The sequence below is a fragment of the Cucurbita pepo genome, chromosome LG03 (genome assembly GCF_002806865.2).
Source record: "Cucurbita pepo subsp. pepo cultivar mu-cu-16 chromosome LG03, ASM280686v2, whole genome shotgun sequence".
NCBI lineage: Eukaryota > Viridiplantae > Streptophyta > Magnoliopsida > Cucurbitales > Cucurbitaceae > Cucurbita > Cucurbita pepo.
The window spans coordinates 2,838,222-2,863,191 of record NC_036640.1 but is presented as its reverse complement, the minus strand read 5'-3'; the positions used below and the strand labels follow the sequence as shown (position 1 = coordinate 2,863,191).

The 24,970-nt window shown below is 34.8% G+C and overlaps 3 protein-coding genes across 6 annotated transcripts; 1 reads left to right on the top strand and 2 right to left on the bottom strand.

The window, feature by feature from the left end:
- Positions 1-975: 975 nt before the first annotated feature.
- On the bottom strand, positions 976-14,058 carry LOC111790669 (folylpolyglutamate synthase). Of its 4 annotated transcripts, none has more exons than XM_023671668.1 (16): positions 13,890-14,058; positions 12,817-12,999; positions 12,506-12,571; positions 10,387-10,496; positions 10,093-10,153; positions 9,264-9,347; positions 7,074-7,130; positions 6,897-6,957; positions 6,604-6,650; positions 6,089-6,166; positions 5,188-5,346; positions 4,360-4,689; positions 4,121-4,199; positions 3,244-3,399; positions 1,627-1,814; positions 976-1,307 (listed from the first exon to the last, which is right to left on the bottom strand). In XM_023671668.1, the coding sequence occupies exons 2-16, from the start codon at positions 12,958-12,960 to the stop codon at positions 1,248-1,250; spliced, it is 1,680 nt and encodes a 559-aa protein (XP_023527436.1). In that variant the 5' UTR covers positions 12,961-12,999; positions 13,890-14,058; the 3' UTR covers positions 976-1,247. The 4 variants fall into 4 exon arrangements, with proteins under 4 accessions (XP_023527436.1, XP_023527437.1, XP_023527435.1 ...); XM_023671669.1 differs by lacking the exon at positions 13,890-14,058 and adding an exon at positions 13,111-13,129; XM_023671667.1 differs by having other exon boundaries at positions 1,053-1,307; positions 13,894-14,057.
- Positions 14,059-14,815: 757 nt separating this feature from the next.
- LOC111790722 (calmodulin binding protein PICBP-like) lies at positions 14,816-19,023 on the bottom strand. The gene is made up of 2 exons (XM_023671747.1): positions 18,532-19,023; positions 14,816-18,437 (listed from the first exon to the last, which is right to left on the bottom strand). The coding sequence occupies exons 1-2, from the start codon at positions 18,811-18,813 to the stop codon at positions 15,060-15,062; spliced, it is 3,660 nt and encodes a 1,219-aa protein (XP_023527515.1). The 5' UTR covers positions 18,814-19,023; the 3' UTR covers positions 14,816-15,059.
- A 4,828-nt stretch (positions 19,024-23,851) lies between these two features.
- LOC111790981 (probable calcium-binding protein CML36) lies at positions 23,852-24,632 on the top strand. The gene has a single exon (XM_023672131.1). The coding sequence runs from the start codon at positions 23,892-23,894 to the stop codon at positions 24,432-24,434; it is 543 nt and encodes a 180-aa protein (XP_023527899.1). The 5' UTR covers positions 23,852-23,891; the 3' UTR covers positions 24,435-24,632.
- Positions 24,633-24,970: the final 338 nt, after the last annotated feature.

Sequence of the window (24,970 nt, the reverse complement as noted above, 5' to 3'; positions counted from 1 at the left end):
AAGAAAAACGGGAAAAAGTTTCGCCTTCATTCATAATATGTACAGATATAGATAGCCAATGGAAGATGCATTAATAAGCTTTTATGGTCAAAGATTCAAATTTCCATCTTAATGAGAATTTCTCACGCTCGAGAGTCTTCGTTCCAGACTCTCGTTGGCGTATTTATTTTATTATGTTTCCATTAATGGTCGATATGTTTGTCTAATGGGAGGGTGGCCAAGTGTAATGCATGCCCATTCAGCCATGATTCCCACAAGGGAAGGTACAAGAAAGAGAAACTTAATATTATTCTGTCAACGAGTCTTGTTCATTCTTCTTGTCTATTTCTAAGGTTTTTAAGGCATTTAGTTTGTATTCTTGCTGTTCATTAAGCATGTTTTTCTGATCTCTTGACGTGTTTATGAGCTGTTTCTTGGTGGTTTTCTTGTTCTATATCTTTGTTTAGCCAACCATTTCTCCTGCATTTCACTTCCAATTTTGGAAAAAAATTGACTACATTGGAAATTGAGTGTTAGAAACGTAAGGATAAATATTCACCTAATGCACACTACCTACTGTTTCGAGATGAGTGTCTTAGGCGACTTCCTTTGAAATGGGTCTTGTAAGTACAGTGTTGGCTTGCCAAGGGTTGGATCATACACTCGCTATCCAATATGGAGTCTGTAAATGACATGGCATAGACATAGGAGGGTCTAATACCTCGATAGAATCCAAATGGATTGATGTTTGATGGTGGTTTAATGGAAGTTAAAGCTTCCGGTATAGGAATTCTTGTGTGGTTTCTACGATATGGTATGTTTTTGCTCAAATAGTTCACGAATCTCCTAATCCAAGCCTTGCTACCTCATTAATTGAATAATTTTTACCTTGTTACCAAATTTAGCAGTTTTCAAACCTATTTTCTCATGTAGACATAAAAAAAAAAGGGTTCTACAAGATTACCATCACAGACACTTGAACAAATGAAGACTAAATTACCAGAATGAAAATGATTTGTATCTTGAAAGAAAGGAAAGTTTTGTTCTTCCAAGAAAAATCTAGCACCAGGAAATGGAGTACCAAAGATAGTAGCAGAAAATAACATAAAATTTACCACAATTAATTTATTGAGGTATGAACTGAATGAAAAACGATGAACTGTGAGATAAAAACCAACAAAAAGTGAACCAACAGATAGGCGATCCTAGGAAGTTTGAAATATCACATCCCTAACAATGGGGAGAAGATCAGAAGAGTTGATCTAACATCACCTTTTTATTAACTTGAGCACATCTCCTACCAGATGAAGGGATCCAGTGACAAGAACCTGAATTCATCACAAAATTTGCTCAAGTAAACAACTACATTTTGATTTCTTTTTCCTTTTTTTTTTTAATTTTTTAGAACAGCACTCATAATGAACTGCATGAACTACAATTCTGAAGAACTCAACTAAGCACAAAGTAAAAGCTGATCATGGAGAAAAGGGCAGAAATAAGATCAAATGAATGACTTAGATATCTATCACCCTATGACTATCCCCAACTTAAGAACAAACTAATTAACAGAGTTAAAAGGTCAAAAGAAGATATCACGGAACTGAAATTTCACAGCCATTCACAGAGTGAGATTTAAATATCTCATACCTGTAGTCTAATGGATGGGGATTCTCTGACGCAATCTCTCAGCCAATTTATCGCCAATGGCAATGAAGGCATCACTGCGCTGCCACTGAATTTGTTATCCGACAGACTTGAGTGAAAGTCCTCATACAGAGGAGGCAAACCTCGCTCGTGGTCGAGCTTAAGATCCTTTTCGGATATAGAATCTGGTTCTGCAGAAGCAGATGAGATGACAACCATGTTCGATCAAGATTCAAATAAAACAATTAAACCATAAATCATTAGTTGAATCATATATTAAACCACCATTTACAAAAGGAAAGCCTCCATGAATTTAGCATTAAGCTATCAATAGCCTTATAATGCTGTTCATCCATGAAAAGTGTCCAACGAACTGCTATTGTGGAATCATTTGAGTAACAGAACCATTGCTTTGCTGCATGATCAGATATAAGTATAGTTCTAGAACCATTGCTTTGCTGCATGATCAGATATAAGTATAGTTCTAGGGAACTAAGTATAATTATCTTGCCTGTGAGTTGCAACTTTTTTATAGCAATACAAAAACTTCAAAGAGGGTTATCATGCACAGCCAACCATTACTTTGCTGCATCATCACATTCGTTCTGCGAGTTTTTAAAAGTCGTTAGGTGTTTGTTTGGCTCAAAAGTGAAACCCTCGTGAAAGAAGAAATAGGGGAAAGCAAGCAGTTCAAGCAAGCAAATAGATTGTTGTTATATAATGGAGGAGGTTCCTTTGCATCTATCACTTTGAGATAAGGGTTAGATCTCGTGGAAAGCTGGGTTCTTNTTTTTTTTTTTTTTTTTTTTTTTTTTTTTTTTTTGCTGTTTTGCAGGGCCTTTGGATTCAGAGGAATATTAGGATTGTTAAAGCAATTGGGAAATCCTAGGAAGAGGTGTAGTCTATTGCCAGCTTTAATGCTTCTCCTCGACTTTGAGCATTAGTCTCCAAGAGCTTTTGTAATTATCCGTTGTCTCACACAATTTTGGATCAGAGCTCATTATTTGTATAGTAGTTCAGGTGGTTTAACTCCTTTTGTGGGGTTTTTTTTTTTTTTTTTTATCATTTTGTATTCTTTCATTTTTCTTTTCTCGATAGAAATTTAGATTTTCCATCTAAAGAACTTCCCCAAGGAAGTCGGTTATTTTCTCATTTTTGTAATAATGCAATCAGTACAGTGAGACCTATAACTTCTACATATTTTCCATCCCTAAATCCAAGCTTTACTTCAACAAAGCATTTTAAAAAAGCTTTAAACTTACTTCCTGCTACAGCCTAAAACTTACCGCTTATTAATCAATGGTTTATTTCATTTGAAGAACTGACAGTTTACTTTCCCTCCATCAATTGCACCTAATATCGGTTATTTCATATTGCAGATCATTGTAACGATTCAATATATATTATATTCCAATGAAAGAATTCAAAGAATTTCTGTTAATCACCTCTTTTTTCATAGAAAGTATTTCAGCTGCAGCCAGATTGGAATTAAACAAACATTCCCCACTTCAGTGGAGTATGCATGACAGTTATAACTGCAGCATATGAAAAATAGACAAAGAACGAACATAATATATTCAATTGTTGTGCGACTTGAAGCAAAAAGAGAAGGAACAATACCCTTCCCATGCATAATCTTCTCCCAAAGTTTCTGGAGGTTGAGCTGCCACGACAAGTCCTTGTTTATAATATCTGACGAAGTCACCGAATTACTGGAAGAGACTTTGCTATATGTTGACATGGTAGGGACAAAAAGGGCTTTCGAAAAATGAACACCTAAAGATGAAAGATCGAAGTCAGAAAAATGGGTTCAAAATCTCAAAACCCGGCAAAAATTGACTTGAAAGTAAGATCAATGAGAGCATCCCTGTTAACCACTTTTCCAGTTATAATGAACAGAAGAACACCTTTTATGATGTTAAGATTTCAAATTGTGCTGCTGAAAACGAAAACTACTTTAGAACAACCACTGTTAAACATACAAATAGATCGGCGTGTTAAAATTCTATCAGCAGCTTCGCAAAAATCACCATGGACCTCTTCACTCAGCAAGATACCATGCCATAAGGCAGTTAGATCCTCAACATAAATTTGATGACCAGATGGATTAAATTGCCTACTGCAACTTGCATGGACTCTTCTCCATTACAAGTTGAACATCTTAGATAAAATCTGAAAGAAGAATCCCCAACTTCTGTTATCTTCGTGCATTATGTGCAATATTGACGATGACATCATTAATATATCATGTTGCATAGCTTTTTTACAGTGAAAAAGTTCATATTATGTATATATCTTAATGAAAAACGACGGATGTCTTTTGTGAAGATTTCAATCCCCGGCCTATGCACCATAAGTGGAGGAAAACATGGCTCAAGGTACACCTATGCGTAAGGGGAAGAAAAATTGGATTGTGATTATAACTGCTATCTATGGGTTATTTAGGTTGATAAAAGCCGAATAAAAAAATAAAAACACAAGGGTACAAGCATAATACCTGAGGAAGCACATGTATTCACAAGTCGTGGAAATAAGATTTCAGGGTCTCTCATTTCCATGCAATTGAATAGGAGAATCTACAGACCAGGAAAAATTAATTTAACTGTCTTTTACATCATCAAAATTTAATAAGTCACCAATATAAGTTGAAGTAAAAAACAGGAATGGGAGGGATTCATCAGTAACGCTGAAAAGAAATCTCAAATGCCACAGTACAATGTTAATTGTGGAAATTACCTGCTTTGACAACTTTGTGGACTCAGCTTCCTGCAGGACTTTTACATCATCATTTCCTGAATCTCTGTCCACATTTTCAGCACTAAAACAATGTAACGACTTATGATTTCCCTTCACAACACTAGAGAACCAGTTAGCACAAGCCTCCATGCTTTCTGGGCTATGAGCTCCATCCAAATAGAATATTAAATCTCCATTCGAGTTTTCAGACTGTGTTGAAGAATTAAATGATGATGCATAACAATCATAAACTGTCTGTGCTCTCCCAGAAAGATTTGCTGTTGAAAGACCTCTAAGAAATGCATCTGGTATTTTGGCCACTTTGAAACCCTGATTTTCGCACAAGACAGATACAGTGAAATGGCTTAAATATCTATGTTTTAGAACATAAATTTTAAAATAAAAATAATAAAGAGAAAAAAAAAAAAAAAGAAGAAGAAGAAGAAGAGGAAGAGGAAGAATGAAGAATGAAGAAAGAAGAAAGAAGATTGCAGCAGTTTGAAGGGAAAAGATCAACTCAACATTGATTAAGAGTAGACACAAAATCCTCTAGTTCCTAGATAAAATAGTTATCGCATAACACATTTTATGATATCATCCAAATTTCATTCTGATAAATGGGGATGCATGCACGTATGGCAGGTGAAGCACATGCATAATATACAACACGCATGTCAACAGGGAGGGGGGAAGAACAGACCAAGCAACTTAACACCTCCAGTCACTATAATCTCCCATTTCCTAAATGCCACGACCAACAATTCAAGAAGAAACCATCAACAAAAACGTCATGTCAAGCATAAAGTAAAATATGAAGATAAGACCAACATTTAGGAACATCCTTTCCCAGTTTCCAGTCCTCTGAAGCCAACATTTACAAAGGGAAACAGCAAGACCAGAATTAACAAGCTGATGATCACCAGACATGCCAAGCTTCAATCCATCTAGCTTTTTATGGTCAAGCGGTTCAGCTACCTCTAATGGGATCTGCAATCGGTAAGCATAGGTCAATGTCCAATGAAGTTCCGTATCATGAGTTTTCATAACCCCACATAAAATGTGCACATTGTATATTCTAGACATTTCTATTAATACTTTGAAGTATTGAGAGCTGAACTTGTACTACCGCAAGTAGAATTTTAGCCTATCTCTATGAAATTCTCTTCAGCTATGTTTGGGCTTTATTGATGATTTCGTTGAATAAAAGAAATACAGAAGTATAAGGGGATATCAAAGAGTTACATAGAAGATCTCTAATTGGTGTGCATGGAAGATCAACCATAGTTACAAAATAGCTTGGAGCTCATGCATGATACAACAATAAGAACCAGAGCGCAAAGTAGAATCCAGTAAAGTGCTGAAGGAGAACACGACAAGCATTAACCTGGAGGACTTTCTTCTGATAAAACCAAAGAAAATTCAACAAAATGCTGATCAATGTGTCTGGGCTTTACTAATACCAATACACAATGATACGAGGCTTTTATCACTGTTATAACATGCATTAAAACTCTTAACTACAAGATTCTTGAATGTTTTCAGAGAAAGCTCTACAAGTATTTCACTGCTTAATTGTTTGCTCAAAAATCTAGTTGAAAAAGAAATTCATTTCATGATTTTATTCAAAATTCACGAGTATTAACATGCAAACTCGAGAATCGTGAAGCTGCTTATAAGCCAAAGATAGCTTGAGTTGCATTGAATCTTGTCTTGAAAGGAAGAAAATTACCATCAACTCACGTGCCTTGTTCTGGATAACATCCATTGCTTCTGGAAGCTGTGGTACTGTGAATGCAGGAACTCGAGGCTTTACATGGATACAAGATGTGAAGCTGACTTAGAATACGAGTAAAAATCAAGCATGGCACAAAATATCTTTATATTTTTTTTTTCTTAAAACTGCAATTTTGTATACTCAAAGAAGAATATTGCACTAATCCACTAAAGAAAAATAAGCAACAGCCATGCATAACACTTGGTGCAATATTAGTGCATTTCATTCTTCAAAACTGTGATTCTAAACTAAGAAAGAATGCTGTCCTAGGTGGTCATATTTATTTTTCTTTTTACAAGAAACATCAAAATGGTATATTCCAAAAAAAGGACAAGAACAGCCTAATGGCAGGGGTAGAGGGAACCCCTCCCCCCCAAACAGAGATATACAATGAGAGCCTGTCCTAGGTGGTCATATTTAGAACAAAATAAAAAATCATGTTATTGCAAAGGCTTACATTGACACTGTACCTTGAGAATTCCAGCCTTGTGCGAAGCAATCTGGCTTAGCGAGTTTCCTGAAACATGTGTCACTGTCAGAATCTGGTCGAAGCAACCAACTTAAATTCACAGGTAATTCATTTTTTGTTTTGCATTGATGCTCAAACCAGATTTATAACAATTGGAGCATTAGTTTGTTTCAAGCATTCATACTGCAAGCCATCTCCATCTCATGCTTGAATGGTTTTCCCCGAAAATTAACATTAAAAATTTTTAACCAAAAAGCTTAAGGTAGAAAATCATGACTAGTAAGATAGATATGCCTAATAACTCCATGTGGTCCATCCCAAGCGAAGTGATGCCACAGACTATAGGTTCTTCTATCTGCACAATAACCACCAATTGATCAATCAATTTTTATTAATCTTAAGATTTCATAGTTACTAGTTTTCAATCTCAAAAACTTTTGGAATAAACCAATTCTAATAGGCAGAGCATACCACATTTGTTGAATCGTACATTCCCCCAAGACCAACTTCAATAATTGCAACGTCAACCTATTGAGATAAAATCAATAATTCCATAATGAAAAATAAAGGAAAAAGGCCAACAAGAAGGAAAATAAGGATGTAACTCTGTAATCCAAGTTACTGAAACATGTTTAGAAAAACTAATCCTCAAATTGATCAGGTTTAAAACGTTGTTAACTGGTTGTGAGGGAGCTTCTTTTGTAGGAAAAGAACAAGTAGATTCTACGAAAATCATTAGTTGACAAAATGAATATAAGTTCCATACTTGTTGGACACATGTTAAACACTTATTAAGCTCAATAAACCACACGTGTTGGACACTCATGTACATTTAGCCAACAATTATCAAACACGTCTACACTATATTAAATGGTGGGATAGTTGAGAAGCAATTTTGGACATATTTACTCTTTTTATAATTTAAAAATTCCAAATTTGTCCCTAATAATGAAAGACTCTTGTTTGTCGTGCATAAATTGGCTAATATACACTCAAGTACGCTATGTCTAGTTGAGTGTGAGCTAAATATATAAGCCTCCCCACCATCCTCCAGCACATCTCTCTGTTCACCGGTTCTTCTTTTGACTCTTCCAAATTCTTATGTGGATCAATTGGCACTAGCGCAAGTTTACATTTGCCCTTTCTTATTTCCATCAATAAATTCATCACATATTTTTGTTGTGATATAAAGATGTTTTGGGCTGAGTATGCGACTTCAATACAGAGAAAGTACTTTAGCCTTCTAAGTTCTTTAATCTCGAATTCTCTCATCACTTTCCCTCAAGTTCAATCTCTTCTTCTTCGTTATCTGAAGTGACTATGGTGTCATCTACGTACACTAGAAGCATTGTAGCTCTCTTTGCTTCTTAGCTTTTGATAAAGAGAGTGATCTCCTTGACTTTTCTCAGTCTAAACACTTCTCGAGTTTTTTCAAACCCTGGGGGAGTACTCATGTAGTTTTGCTCATCTAGATCATCGTGAAGGAATGTATTCTTCACATCGCATAGTGAGAGCTGTCAATTTAAGTCGGCAACCAACGATAACAATATTCTTATGGTATTCGAAGTCTATAATCCAAGACTACACTGCTTCTAGTGTATGTAGATGACATCCAAACTAAGGTAGTGTACCAAAGTCTATAATCCAAGATTTAATCTCACTTATCTCAAAAGAATTTATACAAACTCCTCTCCCTATCAATCAAGTTGCTTCTCTCCTACAACAGGTCTCGGATTTCTTAGGTAGGCAGGTGGACCTCCCTTTTCTTTTAGCAGTAGCCATTTCTTCATCTCGGCGGGCCTCCTATGGATTCCTCCAACTCAATGAATGAAAACTAACAGAGCACTCTGCCTAAAATAGAGTGTTTTTGCATCATAATTGACTTTAAATATCCTTTTTGGCAAGACGTTAGTTTGGATATATCTCAAAAATTTTGATATGTGGCATTGCATCATAAATACTTATCATAAGCTAAAACAAAATTTTAGCATGAGAGTTATTTGAAGTTTATAGATATATAAATATATATATATATATATATATATATATATATATATATATATACAAACATTGATCAAAGTGTTGATGATGATAGAAGAAGAAGAAGAAGAAATGGACATTAAAGATGCAAGGTCACCAGATGGTGCATTGAAAGAAGAAAAGGAAATGAACTTGGCTTTTGGTGCTTTATTTTTATCCTTTTCATAACGACAAAGAAATTATAATAAAATCCCACCTGAGACAGACTAAATCAACGAGTCAAACACCCTTCAGGAAACGAGGCTTTCTTCCAAGTCAAAGAAAGTTTATGCCAAAGAACACTAAGCCATATTAGTTTCTGGGAGGACAAAGTCTAATAGGTTTGAAGAAACCTATTTAAGCTTGCAGAGGACTACTTCTCTGCCGTCTCTATTCTTTCACCATTCATAATAATATATGGGAAAGGAATAGAGAAGCTAGTAACAGAAGATAGTGAATTGTACGAAAGATCCTTCATATATCATGCTATGACATTAAAAGTCCATGACATTCATGATGTTCAATTCTTGCATAAATCATAAGTTCTTGCAAAAATAGAACAAGGGAATGAAAGCAATCATTGCAACTACCCCTAGACTGTTTAAAATAGGAGCTATATTAACTGAAACTAAAGTCATTTACCTCTTCATCTATGAATATTTTAAAAGCCAACAATGTAAGAAACTGAAATAGTGCAGGCATTGGCAGATGTTCTGTAACACTTTCCTGCAAATTAACACCCAAAATCACAAAACTGAAGGTTGTAGTTTGCATACTGGCAAAAGAAAAATTAGGCACACACATCGTTGAATTGTAATTTGTACCCTTATCTTTTTCTTTCTTTTCATCTATGAATGAAAATTTTGTTTCTTGTTCCAAAAAATTAGGAAACGAAAATACACCAGAGATAGCTATGCCATGTAAGGAACAGAAAGTAAGAATATTGAAGCACAAGCTAGAATCTCAGCCAGTATAAGACAAAATATCAATTTATTATTCACACATAATTCAACTGAATCATTGAACTATTCAAATATTGAAGTTTTCACAAACTCTGTTTCCAACTATTACTCCAACGCACTCCTCCTAAATGCTAGAAGATTGATATATGTGCATCTTCCTTCACAAGTGACTGACTCGTCAATTCCAAATAAACTCAACAAGTTAGCTTTTTTTCTGTTTTTGTCTTGGAAACTTCATCAAAACATTTCATCAACAATCAAAGAGGATGCAAGAGATTATGAACTGGACCAATTGTATGTGGATCTGTACCAATGTGGGTAAGTTGGTTAAGGCAGAAGTAGTATTCTTGTTTGATACTTTCCCGTACATCTACAGTTGACTAAACCATCTGGACATGCAAATGATGTATATACTCATTGTAATTCTTATAAATCATGACCGTGCAAAAAAGCTTAGCTAGAGCCTGCATCAAATAGAATCGAATTGAAGTAAGGAATAGCAACAATACCGTCAATTGTCTCCAGCATGCCCAGAAGTAATGCAGAAATTTATCTTCTGATATATCCAATCTGATTGTTCCATTCGAAGTGAGATTGTAAAAAATATATATATATTAGATAAAGTAAGAAATACAACTTCAACAAAGTTAATGAGCTTGAAAATAATAAGTAAACGGAGAGCTTCCTAATAATATCTCAGTGTGTCACATGTACATGATGTTTGTGTTTTATAATAGAAAGAGAGGGATGGGTGAGATGAGACATGTTTTTTGCTAAATACCAACATATATTTCAACACTAACCCATTTATACGAAATCTCTCACGCACATCAATGAGATGAGGGGAAGTGAAAAGTCCAGTTCGAAGACCACATTCCCGTAAAATTGCTTCAGAAAAGGTGCATGTGGAACCCTGAATTCATACAGATCAGGTGAAAATGAAAAGAGGATTAAAGAATACTGCAATACTGAGGCCCTGCTTATTCTTTAACCAGGTATTGATGTTCCTTTTTCTGCACCAGCAAGATATGAATGATGGACCAAAAGTTATTTATTTTACTTTGGAGAGCCATTAAACCATCACAATATAGTTATCTTTTGGCCCACAAATTTTCTCATACATTTTTAGTTCGCTCCATTATTTGACGAAACTTATGTAAAAAATTGTAGCATGAAAACTAGCCAACTCATTCATTGTATTGATAAGAAAAAAGTATGAATGCAAAATGAATATGGATAGCATGTCATTTTTTACAAAAAAAAAATGATACTTCTCATTGACATAATGAAATGTTACCAACAAAATTTATTACAGGAGGAATTAACAGAAAAAAAAAAAAAAAAAAAACCCAAGCATTGAGAAGAATTTGTTGGGAAACACATATTTCATTGATAGTATGAAATATTACCAAAATCCAAACCCTAGCTTTAGAGGATTGCGAAAAATTCATCTCGAGTGCTAGAAGATCATGAAGAGACTAAAAAGTGCAAAGTCCCTCTCCAGGTATGCATAGTTCTATATAAGTCTCATTCATAGTGACCATGATCACATTCAATAAAAACCACAACCAATTCCTCCTCCTTAATATCTTTCTTTTCCTTAGAGAAGGCCATAATGAAGCTCATGATAGGCACCTTATTCCCATCGAAGCTAAAAAAACGCCCTCTTGATTTCCTTCATACTAAAAGGAGTCTCAAACCCATACCTATCCCTAATGAAATAAAATGGAACACCAATTTAAACCTTCCAAGAACGGTCTCGGACAAACAGATGGGGAATAAGTGAGGCAAAGACAGACAAGAGTTGCCCCTCAAGTTCTTTGTCCCCAACCAATACTTTCCCGGGTGTTTTTTAAAGAGTGAGACAGCCTTCTAGAACTTAAGCGAGAGGTGCAAAAAAAGTAAGAGTTTTTTTTTTTTTCCCCCTCATTTTAGCGTGGGAGATGCAAAACAGGAAAACATAAATAATTTTTTTATAAATTGAAACGTGGTCTAAATATTATTCAGTCGGACATTTTCCAATTAGGCAATACCATGCTAAAGCCTATCCAGAAATACTCAACACTATCACTATCACCCCCTTCCTCTCTTCTTTACTCATCTTGTAGATTTTGAATTGTTAGGCTTCGAAAATCTATCCACTTCATAATTCTTTACATCAAACATTAGCGACTACACTCAACTGCCCCACACCCAAAACCATCACATATCCAACTGTTTGCCTTTTTCCCCTCCCTCTACACCATCAGAGACCATGCATTCTAAATCCTCTTGCTACATCAACGGTCCTTTATGAGGTAGTAACACTTTGTACCTCCCCCATCAAAGTTCCTAATCAAGACTCAACTTATTCAATTAACAATGGATACAAAATCCCCAAAGAAGTAAAACAAGCTAGTAGCCCCTACCTATTTCCTGAAACTATTCCCACCCTAACCTCATGCTATTTTGTACATATTTTTACTCTCTTTCCCCATATGTGACCTACAGTAACATTATGTTAAAGAACTTACACAAAAAATTGAAATTAGGATTAAACTTAAAAAATTAGAAAAACACCTCCATGCTCTTTATTGCAATTTACACTACTTCGCTCCTTCCTTATCTTGTTCGGGTAGCTCACGCTGCCTTGAGCACAAGTAAAACACACGGGAGGCTTATTCCCTATCATCTTTCTTCCTTCCTTTCTTTCTTTCTTTCTTTCTTTTTTAGTTGGCTTCTTTTGTTGGATTTTTCATTTGTCTTTGATGAAAATTTGTTTTTCATTCATTTATAGAGACATAAATACCATAACATAAAATTTTCATTGATTGAGGCAAAAAGAGGTTATGAAATAAACTATACTCCAATGATCTTCTAACCTAAGTTTTATTCCTCACCTGCAATATGTATAAGCAATATTAAAGGTAGAAAATAGAATACCTTTCCCTTAGTTCCAGCCACGTGAATAATTTTTAGTTTCTTTACACATTCTACTAGGTCTAGAATCTGCAAAAGAAACATAAGCATTGTGATTTAATCTTTATAAAGTGGTTCAAGTAGTATGATAGGCAAACTCAAATGATCATTTCCACTCTTCTCTATTGTGACAATAGTAAATATTTAAAAAGAGCAATCAAGCTAAATAATTGACCAACAAATTTTTTATCGCATATTCACAATATCAGATCAGCAATGTTGAAACATTTTACTTTCATGATTTCTTCATTAGAGTCTGATGTCAGAAGAGTTACCTCAACGTACTTTCTCATCCTTTCTAATTTTGTCTTGCTCCTGATTACTGGAGCCATTGTTCCACGACTTTTCTGTGTTATCAAGGACGAAAGTGCTTCCAGAGCAGATTCATAGGAAGATGACTGAGGCAAATTGTTTCTCATTTTTTTTCCCAAGTAACAGCCTTTATACCTTTCAGAAACCTATCACATCATTGAAAAACAAATAAGATTTTCGGAAACTCGAAATCAATAATCAAAAATCATATTGAGGAAGTGCCAAAGAAGACACCAAATCTTTCTGAGTACACAAACCTCACAAAACAAGAGAAAGGTGAGAAAGGAGAATTGAGAAGGAAAGAGATGGTGCTTTACTGAATAGCCTCCAAGATATTCTATTCCATCCAGGGTTTTCTAAAACACAAGGCCCATTAAAGTGTAATAGTATTTTAGAACCTAAGAGCAAGTGCAAGCATCAGGGAGGCAAGGCATAGAGAATATTGAGAAATTGGTAATTTATAATACAACAAGAAAAATGTAGTATTTTGAAGTAGAGAAAAGGAAGAACTAAAGAAATGAAGGCTTTACCAAAGGGTTTATCGGGTTTTGTNGGGAGGGGGGGGAACTTCAAGCTCTAATGAATAGATGGCTTTCTAAATTCAATATCTTGAGAATGAGATTGTGTGAGGAACAACTTCGGACCACTAACCCATTATTCTAGAGACCAGTGGTTTGAAGTGGGATCAAATGCTTTCAAATTCCAAAGGCGCCGATTATAAATCAATCAATATTCAACAATAATGAGAACAAGAAGAAGAATTGTGTGTTGTTAAGCTAGATTGGAAAACAAAACCTTAGTAATTTTGCACATCACAAGAAAAAAGTACAAATTCAAACTTAGGTTTCAACCTATTCTTCAAATTCTCACTACAAGACGAAGCATCGACTGATATGGATAAGAAAGCAGCAGTTCCATCTCACTCCACCTCTACCTCTACCGATTCAGTAAAGTAGATGATGAAGCTAAACATTGAACAAACAAAATCACAGAAAGAACAGGTAGAGCGCAAGAAAAAAAAAAGTAAGAGTTATACATACAGAAACGCAGAAATGCGAAGAAACTGGAGTAAGGGCTGCACTCAGATTGGGGAGATTAGAAGCGCGAAGCCGCCATGAGCAAGAATCCGAATCTGGAGCAATATAATATACATATGTCCGTACTTTTTTTGTCGTTGAAACTGGTGTCTGAGGATGAAATTTGGATGGTTAAATTTCCGTTTTTTTTTTCCATAAATATTGATATTTTCATGGGCATTTGACGTCTTTTTCAACTTAGGGGTAAAAATGTAATTTCCTCCCGGTAAACAAATAATAATAATAATATATAAATAAAAAGACTGAATTTACACCAAATCTTATTATTATGGAATTTTTTTAACATTTTTTTGGTACCATACAATTAAAATATATTCCAATAAAAATTCAATAATAATAAATTTGATTTTTTATTATGTAAATAATTTTAAAATATTTATTAGTAATTATATAGTAATTAATATATTAGGAACTACGAATCTCTATATGATACTGTGCCAACTGTGGGACTTATAAGCCTCCACTGAGCCTTCTGGTTGGTGGGACTTATACGCCTCCACTGAGCCTTCTGGTTGGTGGGACTTATACGCCTCCACTTATAAGCCTCCACTGAGCCTTTTGGTGCAAACTGTGGGACTTATAAGCCTTCCCTGAGCCTTCGTTCTTAGTCATAGCATCAATAAAGTGTATCACTTAAATATTTTTTGCTAAATTAAAAAAAAATACCCATAAACTCGGAACTACTTTAAACTTTTAAAGTAATTTTAAAAATACCCTTACCATAAAAATACTTGGTTCTACGTTTAAAAAATACTTTTGAAATCATCGTCTTATGAAAAAAATAAATAAATAAGAATAATATTTTTTAGATTTTTTTTTTTTATTTTTTTTTTGTAAGTTTTAAGAGTGAAGCATACAGCTCATCTGGTGCATGTAGAAGTATATATAGCAAAGAAGGATGAAGACAGTGAAGCATACAGCTCATCTGATGCATCTACAAGTACTTGTGCTATTCTTCATATTCACAATCCAACTCTCCAAACTTCTCAAAATCACAACAAATTTCACAATATATGAACTATGGAAGTAACCCTTTTTCTCTGCCAGACCAAACACAAAAAATAATATGAAATAAAGAACTGAAAGGAAGTAAATAACTTGTAGGATTCTCACTTTCTGGTTGTTGGATTAACGGTCTCGAAAGCGTGTATGAGCAAGTCGACTTTTCGCTTACGAGCAGGAGTGAGCTTGGCCACGGCCTGTCGAAGTGCGTAATCAAGCATCCATTCCTCTGCATTCTTTCTATCTTCTGTGTCCTGATGCCTCAGCTGAACTTTCTCTGATTCTGCATCTTGCTCCACACCCAAAAAGTTTGGTCGTTTTGGATTGAATTTCTTTACTTTTTCCATTGCTTTGATGAATCTCTTCAGAAGAATCACTTTTTTCAGATTGCTCCAATTCTTTAGAACTTGCTGATTGTGTTTTCTTCCCATGTTTTGCTCTTTTCCATCCTCCTCCTGGCTGTTCGTATCGACAGACTTCACCATTCGTTCTTCGCTATTAGAATCAGTAGTATTGTGTACCTCTTTTCTTCTATCTGTTATTTCGGAGGTGTCTTGTTTCTCTTCTAATGCTTGGTCTCTATTCGAGTTGTCGGAGAATGATCGATCGTCGGGTGAGGTACTGTTTTCTGGAAGAGGGATTTCGTCAATTGCTTCGTTTACTAGCTTTACTGCTTCAATGCATCGGAGCTTCACGTCTGGATCGTTCACAAAGCCGTCTTCCATTTCCTTGTTTTGTTTTCTTGAAGAAAATTCCTTTTCATCTTTGTTAGTCTCCTGACTGACAAGAGGTTTCAAACCATCTTTAGCATCAATGCTTGAAGCCATGTGTTTGTATATCAAGAACCACATGCTTGCATTCTTTTTTGGCTCGAACTGTGTTGCATTTGCTTCACCATTGCTGGAAACAGATTCTGCTTGTGTGGAACCAGCTTTCGATTGAGCTATCCGACTTCTATCAAATATAGCCGCCCTTGTTTTTTCTAGTAGTTCATTTGCTGAGGTGGAATGTTCGAAATTATTGACTTCAGTCGATTTCTCGTGTTCTTCGGAAGTGAGGGTTCTAGCTATTGCTGATGTCTCATACTCTTCTGATGAGAGGCTTTTGGATGTATCAGATACTCCACCGGTTAAGCTGATCGAACTATCGTTTTTGGATATTGTTTGGTCAGGCTCCAGATCTCCGTTATGAAGTAGTTCCGAGTTTAAACGTGCAATTACCCTTTTAGAAATCTTTAGAAGCTTTCCATTCACTGAAACTTCTTGATGGCTAGTGTCTTCTGCGTTCTTGGAGGTCTCACTATCTAAAATGGCATCTTTGACCTCTGGCAAGCGTATATCAACCGACACGGGATAGCCTCCTTTTACAGTGATCTCTTCTTCTACCTTATCGCGATTGCAAGTAGCAATGTCCCCTACTAGCCGCCACCCTCTACCAGTAGTTTCATGAACATGAACAGCTTGATCTTGTTCTGATTTCTCAAGATATTCTAAGTTTGCTTCATCTTTATTAAAGAACGTCATTGAATTCTGGTTCTCTAACTTGGTAATACTGTTTGCTTGGCCTGCAGATGCTTTGAAAATGTTCTTCATGTTCGAAAAGTTCCCAAGAACGGTATCATCAGCACCGTTTTGACGTTCGCTTTCTTTATCAGTTCCATCAGAAACTCCATGATCTTGTTGAGAATCTACAGGAGAAGCTACTTTGGTCCTGATGGGAGCCTCAACTCCAGGCAATGGAAGAACTGTTTCAAAAGCTTCTACAAGCAGAGAAACTCTCTTCTTCTGAGCTGGTTCTAATTTTGAGATAACCTGTTGTAATGCATAATCAAGCATCCATTCCTCGCTGTTTTTATGTTCTTCTGTCGTTTGACGCTGGAGATGAACCTTCTCTCCTTCTGGGTCGGGATTAAGAGGTCGAAAACGTGGCTTCTGTGGGTTAATCTTCTTTACTTTCTCCAAAGCCTTGACAAATCTCTTGAGAAGGATTAGCTTTTTCAGGTTACTCCATCCCTTAGCTACTGACTTATTTGTTGACGTGTTTTCAATTGGCATTGTTTTCTTTTCTTCCATGGACGTTTTCTTTTCGACTTTAGTTCCCATTTCGTCTCGATATTGTGCAAGATCCTCTCCAGCAGAATGAGTACTGGAAGAAGGCATTAAGAAGCTTGATCCTCTAACTTCAGCCGGAATCCTTCCCCACAGCTTCTCTCCTGAATTCTCATCACGAGGTCGAGGGGATTGGTCTCGAATCTCCGGGAGAAGGATTCTATCAAAAGCATCTTGCACTAACTTAACAGCTTCCCTCTTGAAGAGCTCAAGTTTTCTATTGGCAGCTGCATCAGGAGACACATCTGCTCCTTCCTGATCAATATTGGTGACAAGCTTAAAGGAGCTGGAGTTGGTGTCTAATACCAATTTGTTGTCAACGTCCTTTGATGTTTCCTTCACCTGAAGAACAGGTAGTTTATTATCAGCATTGGCAGAGTCGCTGTCCACAACATTCTTATATACCAACTGCCACATTCTGACATACTTTGGATTAATCTCCTGCACTTCTGCTGTAATATTTAAGCTGATACTCGAGCTAGAGCTCGAACGCGATAGACTATCCATTTCCGCTGCCAAATCTTCCTTGAGCTTCTCACCAGCTTCACTTGGACAACTTTGACATCCCATTTGCTCATAATCAACAGCAGAAGAGCCCAAACTTTCCATCAAGCTGCTGCATTCGCCTGCATCAAAATTATCTTTCCCTTTCGCATCGGTATCCATAAGAACACTAGGACGGAATTCTTCCTCTACAGCGGATACCGGTTTGCCTGTGTTCTCATTAGCTACTAGTCCTTCTCTACTCACCATTTTGCTTGCTTGAATACCTTCCTTCCGTTTTCCAGATTGTTTGGCTCGAAAAGGCGGTTCGCTCTCAGTCTTGTTTTTCTGAGCTCTCATGGCACGTTTCCTCATGGACTTGAAACGCTTCAATGGAGCAGCATTTCTATGAGAATGACTATGGAGGGAACAGTAACTATAAGGACAAATCTTCTTTACACCAAGTTTTTCAGATTCTTTCTCTTCTCCAGATTGGATCTCAATGTTATCAGAAAACTTAGAACCCTTGAGGGCTGAAGAACAAGTCATCTTTTCAACACATGATTCTGGATGTAACTCAGACATTTCCATTTTGGAATATTTCTTAGACTTGGAAGCAGCCAATTTCGCGAACTTCCTCACAGGTTTTAGTGATGCCTTTCTAGTTAACATTATCCCCGAGATCACCGAATTTGATTTTGAATAAACCGCAGAAACATCACTATTCTTTTGTCCATTATTCCGATTCCCTAATTTAGATCTGCGGGAACTTACCGGAGATTGCAATTCTCCTTGATCGGAAGATTTCCTTATCAATGTCCTTTTGAATCTAGAACTCGACATTCTCGCCATAGTCCTCGTAGGCTTTGAACCAGAGCGGCTTGCCAGTGATTTCTGTTGCAAACAGTAGATTCAAAATCTCACTACAAAATCCACCATTATCAATCGCAAATACTCGAGAAACAAGAAATCGAAATCTGAGACAGACCTGAGAGTAGTTTCTTCTCGCTTCCGAGCTCCTAGTGGTCTTCATGAAATTCGGCGACGAATCAGAAACAGAATTTGTAGTAGAATCTCCATAGCTTGGCGAAGAAGAAGAAGAAGAAGAAGCAGAAGAAGACGACGACGAAACAATACCGGAACTGAACTCAGATGTCCCTTCTCCAGCAGTTGATTTGTCGAAGCTCGGGATTCCATCTTCATTTCTGCGATCATCTTCCGATTGCGAGTGATGATGATGCCGACGATGATGAGAATCCACGTCGATCATTCTCTCGAATCAGCCACACCAGAATCAGAAATCTGAATTCTGTGCGCCTAAATGATCTATAGATTCAGGAAAAACAACGATCGAGCGAGGAAAACAAAGAATTGAAATCGTTCCTCGAAAGCAAATCTCAAGGTTATTGTATTGAATTGATCAGATTTGGAGTCTGCGGACGAGAATTCGAAGACGGATTTCTTGACTTGCACAAATGCACAAGCCTGCCAGGCCATGGCCTATGTCTACATTTTTATTCTGTAATTTCGTTGACCACCCTTGCTGGGCTCCACCCAGGTTGACCAACACAGCTCAAACCCTTCTTGTTCTTCCATGCATCACAATAATATTAATATTATTTTTAGTAACAAATGTGTTCACAAAAATCTTATTTTTAGTTGCTTTAGTCAACCATTCCTTAGCAAATATTTCTATTAGTTAGTTACTATACGCGTTTTAATATAGTAAAAAAGAGTGTAAGGTAAATCTCTAGAACGCTCACTGTGTTTACTTCAGGTGTTCAATTTTTACCGGTTTTAATATAGTAAAACATTGTCCGATTTTCTTGAATTGTTTTCAACTTTTTTTGGATAAATCTCTTGAAAGCTCAGTTTTACTCTAATTGTTCAGTTATTACTATATATATATATATATATATATATATATATATATATATATATATATAATCACATTAAATACATAAATAAATTGTAGAAATAGCTCAAATAGCTACATGTGTGTTGCCCTTTAATAACTATTGTTTTTTTTTTTTTTTTTTTTTTTTTTTNTGCATTTATTGACTTGAATAAGAGTGGTTGGATGCACTTACTAATTTAATTATATAAATTTTAATTTTAATTAATAAAAATATATCTATTTTAAAAAATTAACATACATTTATATTTATAGTTAGTTTTAAGAAAACTAATTAATAATTTACCTTTTAAAATTTTAAAAGTTTTATTAATTCTCCTTTTAAAAAATTAAAAATATCTTTAAATTTTTTTAAAAACTTCCCACCCTTCCGAACACATTTTAAAATACTCTTAAATTTTCAAAGTAACATTAATTAAAACGTCTATAGATAATTTATGAAGTGTAGGCAGTTTATTTTCAACATTAATTATACAATTAAAATTATAATAAAATATTATAGAAATCAATAATCCAAACTTAACATAGAGAAATAGAGATTTGAATAACAAAATACTACTAACACAGTAATATGACCATCTCTTACTCGAGAAGACCATGGTTTTGCGACCGTGGTCTACTTTCTGTGTAGCCTACAGTATAGACAGATCATGGTTAACTTCAGTATGATTACAATTATCTTCAATTATGTTTTTGATGGATAAACTAACCAAAAAAATATAGGTCAACCTATCGTTAATGTGATCTAATGATACAAATATATACCCTACAAAATAATTAGCGTGAAATGAGTGAGCAGTGGGTGAAAAGTGGGTGTGTATAGCAAAATTGGCGCGTCGTGTGGGAAGTCGGTCCTATTGGGGGATTCATTTACGCCCCAAATTGTGGAACAAAGTTGGGATTGAATGTGTGGTGAACACCGAGAATAGGAAAAGAGAAAATAAATAAATAAATAAATAAATAAATAAATATTAAAACACAAATTCCCTTCATTTCCAATAATAATAATAATAATAGATAATGACGTTTCATTTTTTATTTATTCAAATCTCATCTTTTCAACCCAACTTAATTAATTCATTTATTCCATAGCATTAATTGCAATATATATATATATATATATATATATATATAAGATATTGACTTTTTACTCTCTTAAAAAAAATCTAATTTTTCAATAAATTTATTTATTTATTATTATTATTATTATTATTATTATTATTTTGTTAACAATGATGTTCTGATAACATGTTAAGAATGAAAAATATTAGTGGGATGGAACGTCTTGAGAAACATAAGTGGGATCAAAAGAATGATATATCTTGTGAAGGTTGATCCCAATTTATCATTGTCCTCTATTCCTATATGTGTCACTTTTCTTCTGGTCTGTTTTTCCTCTTCTCCTGCTCTGATACCATGTTAAGAATGATGGTCTGATATCATGTTTGGTTTGTTCTTCCTATNATAAGTGGGATCAAAAGAATGATATATCTTGTGAAGGTTGATCCCAATTTATCATTGTCCTCTATTCCTATATGTGTCACTTTTCTTCTGGTCTGTTTTTCCTCTTCTCCTGCTCTGATACCATGCTAAGAATGATGGTCTGATATCATGTTTGGTTTGTTATTCCTCTTCTCCTGCTTTGATACCATGTTAAGAATAATGGTCTGATATCATGTTAAGAATGATACTCTGAATCATGTTAAAATGAGAAACGTTAGTGGGATCGAACGTCTGAGAAACGGTGGGATCAAAAATTCCGGTGGGATCTAAAGTCCAATTTTCTTCACAACATTTAAATAGAATACAACTACAAACTATATCGTAAAAATAAGAGAAAATATTCTACTAACCAAATATTGAAGGTGAGATAAAATATATCAAATATAAATATATAAAATATATTCCAATACTTTTTAAAAAAATAGTGATTCAATCTTTTGAACGAGAAAATAGTGATTTTCTATTTGTAATGTATATGTGCATATCTTAATTAATTGGGTATACATAGGTTGGTTTGGGTGGGTCGAGAAAAATTATGGACCAACCCAAAATTTTGGATTGGTTGGGTTAGTAGACCCAATAACTTGAAATTGTTTCACAACACAACTCAACTTTAGTTGGGTCATACTGTTATGTTATAGCAGTGAGCGACGAGCATAGGCATGTGTGATGGTTAGTTAGCTGCGAGGGGAATAACCTTGGATGGTTGCCATGTGGTTGCGATGACCATGTGATTGGATCAGCTCGAATTGGTATGATTTTAAAAAAAAACTTAGTCCGACCCAATTCAACCCAAAATGTTATCTAACCAAACGCCTAGCTTTAAAATGTATCGATGACTAAATTATCCTTTCCAAAAAAACACAATCTTTTAGGACGATTTTATTTTAGGTATTTTGGTCTTGTCGAAGGAATATTTATAGGGAATATATNAAAAAAAAAAAAAAAAAAAAAAAAAAAAAAAAAAAAAAAAAAAAAAAAAAAAAAAAAACATCTAAATTCAATGTACTGAAAACAGTAATGAAGCAAAGATTTTATATTGAATAATTTAATATTTTATATATTTAAAAAATTCAGACAATGATTGGATGTGATTGTGTGTATGATCACTCCCCATTACACATTCCGCGTCCTTCGCGTGTCGAACCCATCATCTAATTTCCACATGCTTCAATTATAATCTTTTTAACATAATAAATAATAATAATAATAATAATAATTAATCCAATAAAAAAATTTATTTTATTTTTACCTAATCCTTCACTAATTTTAATAAATTTCAAAATTATATTTGATTAATACAAAGTTATTAATTATAATTATATTTAAAATTTTATTTTAATTTTAATATTTATTTTTATTTTTTAATATTTAAAAATAGAAAATGAAGTTTCTCGAGAGAAAATGTGGAAGAGTGAGGTCAGTAGGTGCGTGTTCATAAAATTTAGTTTTCATCTTAAAAATAACAAATTTGGTTAAGTAATAATGTTCGAGAATTTCCGTTCTTTCGAGCTTTGAACCTCGAGAATTATTGAACTCGAATAAAAATCAAATAAAGGAAAAACAATATCTCTGGAATCCAAATAAAATAGTTTCAAAGGGACAAAAGAATTAAGAATCAAAGCGAAGGCCAATCATGGCTTGCCACGTGTACATATACTTGTAAAGAATCTTCCATAATTGAGATCTATTTCTTTAATTTAATTAGTACAAAAGATTAACGCCTTTTTCAGTAAAAAAAAAAAAAAAAAATTTATTGTAATGATTTTTGTTTTTCCAACATGGATGGTAAGCCGACACAAAGCGGAGGCTTTTGCTTTATTTGCTTCTTCTTCGGATAGACAATAAAATGATCTGTGACGTACATTTCGGTTTTACATATCGAACAGGGGAGTTTCGGTTTTCTAAGGATTCCCTGTTGCTGGGTCACCCTTTTAGGAAGAACGGCATCGAGACAAAATTAATGTAACTCGGCTCGATTTCTAAACTTTTAAAAATTATACGATTTAACATAATAAAATGATAATAAAATGATAGATAATGTATAACGAATAACTATTATTCATCTCATTTGAATAGACTCCCGCCCAAACCCATTAAGATAAATTTAAAGATTAAAAAAAAAAAATGCGACAATTTTCCATGAGTAAAAAATACAGAAATCGCTCAATAATACTTACCATTTATAATACCAACAGTCACAATCGCAGTTTCTAGACAACAGATTTGGCAATTGTACAACACTCACTCTCAGCACTGAGTGAATTAAGCCAACTTTAACTCACGTTGCCTATAATTGGGCAATGAGTATACAAACCCGAGGTTAAGAATGAGAAATAGAAATAGAATTGGAATCAAATGTGTGTTCTCATTGATATTCATAAGTTATAAATAAGATACAAACTAGCCACTAATACCTACCAATAAGAAAAATTGAGAGAATATTAATATATATTTCATAAATAATATATTCTCTAAATATTATATCTCAACGTCTCGAGTCTCGATTTTAAGAGTAGATTTTAAAAAGCTTAGAAAAAGAGTTGTGTTATATAACATGCCAGCAAAAAAAAAACGACAACAACAACTTAAACAATATATAATTTTTATAAAAGTAGGCTTTAAATATATATTAATTAATTACCAACGGTACACAACCAAACCAAACCATTTTTACCGTTGAGGAAATTCGGTTTGATTTTAATATTAGTCAAACCGGAAGAAAAAAAAACCAAACCGAACCATATATTAAATATATATATATATATATATATTTTTTTTTTTTACCGTTTGTTGACGGGAAANGAAAAAAAAAAAAAAAAAAAAAAAAGGAAAAAAAGTGATGAAAGGAAGTTTCGGGGAAGTTGCGAGGGGCCGTACAATGGCAGAGTTCCTCCCACCATTTAATAACCCCCACCTTCACCCCTCCAATGGCCGCAAATCAAAGCCCCTTCTCCTTCTTCACTATGAAGCTCCCCAAACTCACCGCCAAATCCTTTTTCCCTTCCAAAAAGCACCGCTCCAGCCTCTCCAAATCCGAGCCCCCTTCCTTCGGCTCCGCCTCATCCTCCTCCCCGACCAGCGTCTTACCGCCTCACCCGCACCCCCACCTCTCCGGCGAATGGTCCGACTTCTCCGACACCCACACCGACTACCGCAAGGAACTGGAAGCTCTACTAGGCCTCATCGGCGCCGAACCCCCCAGCGAGGAAGAGCTCAAGATGATGATGAGCCAAGTCGACAAAGTCGGCCCGCCTTGCCACTCCGAACTGCGAGATACGTTTGAAATCTTCGACGCCGACCACGACGGGAAAATCACGGCGGAGGAGCTTTTTAGTGTGTTCTCCGCCATGGGAGATGAGCAGTGCACGTTGGAGGATTGCCGGCGTATGATAGCCGGAGTGGACAAAAACGGGGATGGGTTCGTGTGCTTCGAGGACTTCGCGGTTATGATGGAGTGCCAGAGATGTTGAACATCAACCAACCCCGCTCCCTTTTTCATATATATATTTTTTTCAATTAATTATTAATAAAAAAAAAAAAAAAAGAAAAAAAAAAAAGAAAAAAAGGATGTGTATGAGGGAAGGGGGAGTTTGTTCGTTTCTTGTATTTGTATCGGTTGTTCCAAAGTATATAAAACGACGTCGTCGGATCCGACATAATTGGTCAAATCATCCCCTCCAATTTTTTATTCTCTTTTAATTAAAATATATTTTCATCCACGTTTTTCAATAAATCTTCTATTTATAAATGTAAGAAAATAAAATATGTTTTCTATCTTACCTCTCAATTTTTTTAATAATAAGCTTAATTTTTAAAAAAATATTACTATTTTATTTTTAAAATATCCTTTCCAATATTTTAAGAAAATTAAAGAAATTATTTTCACGAATATTATGTTTAAAAATATGAAATTTATAAGTAGCCTTGATGATAGTCATTACTCATAAAATTTATTATTATTAATATATAGAGAAAAAAATTGGTATTATTGGTAAGAGTATTTTTT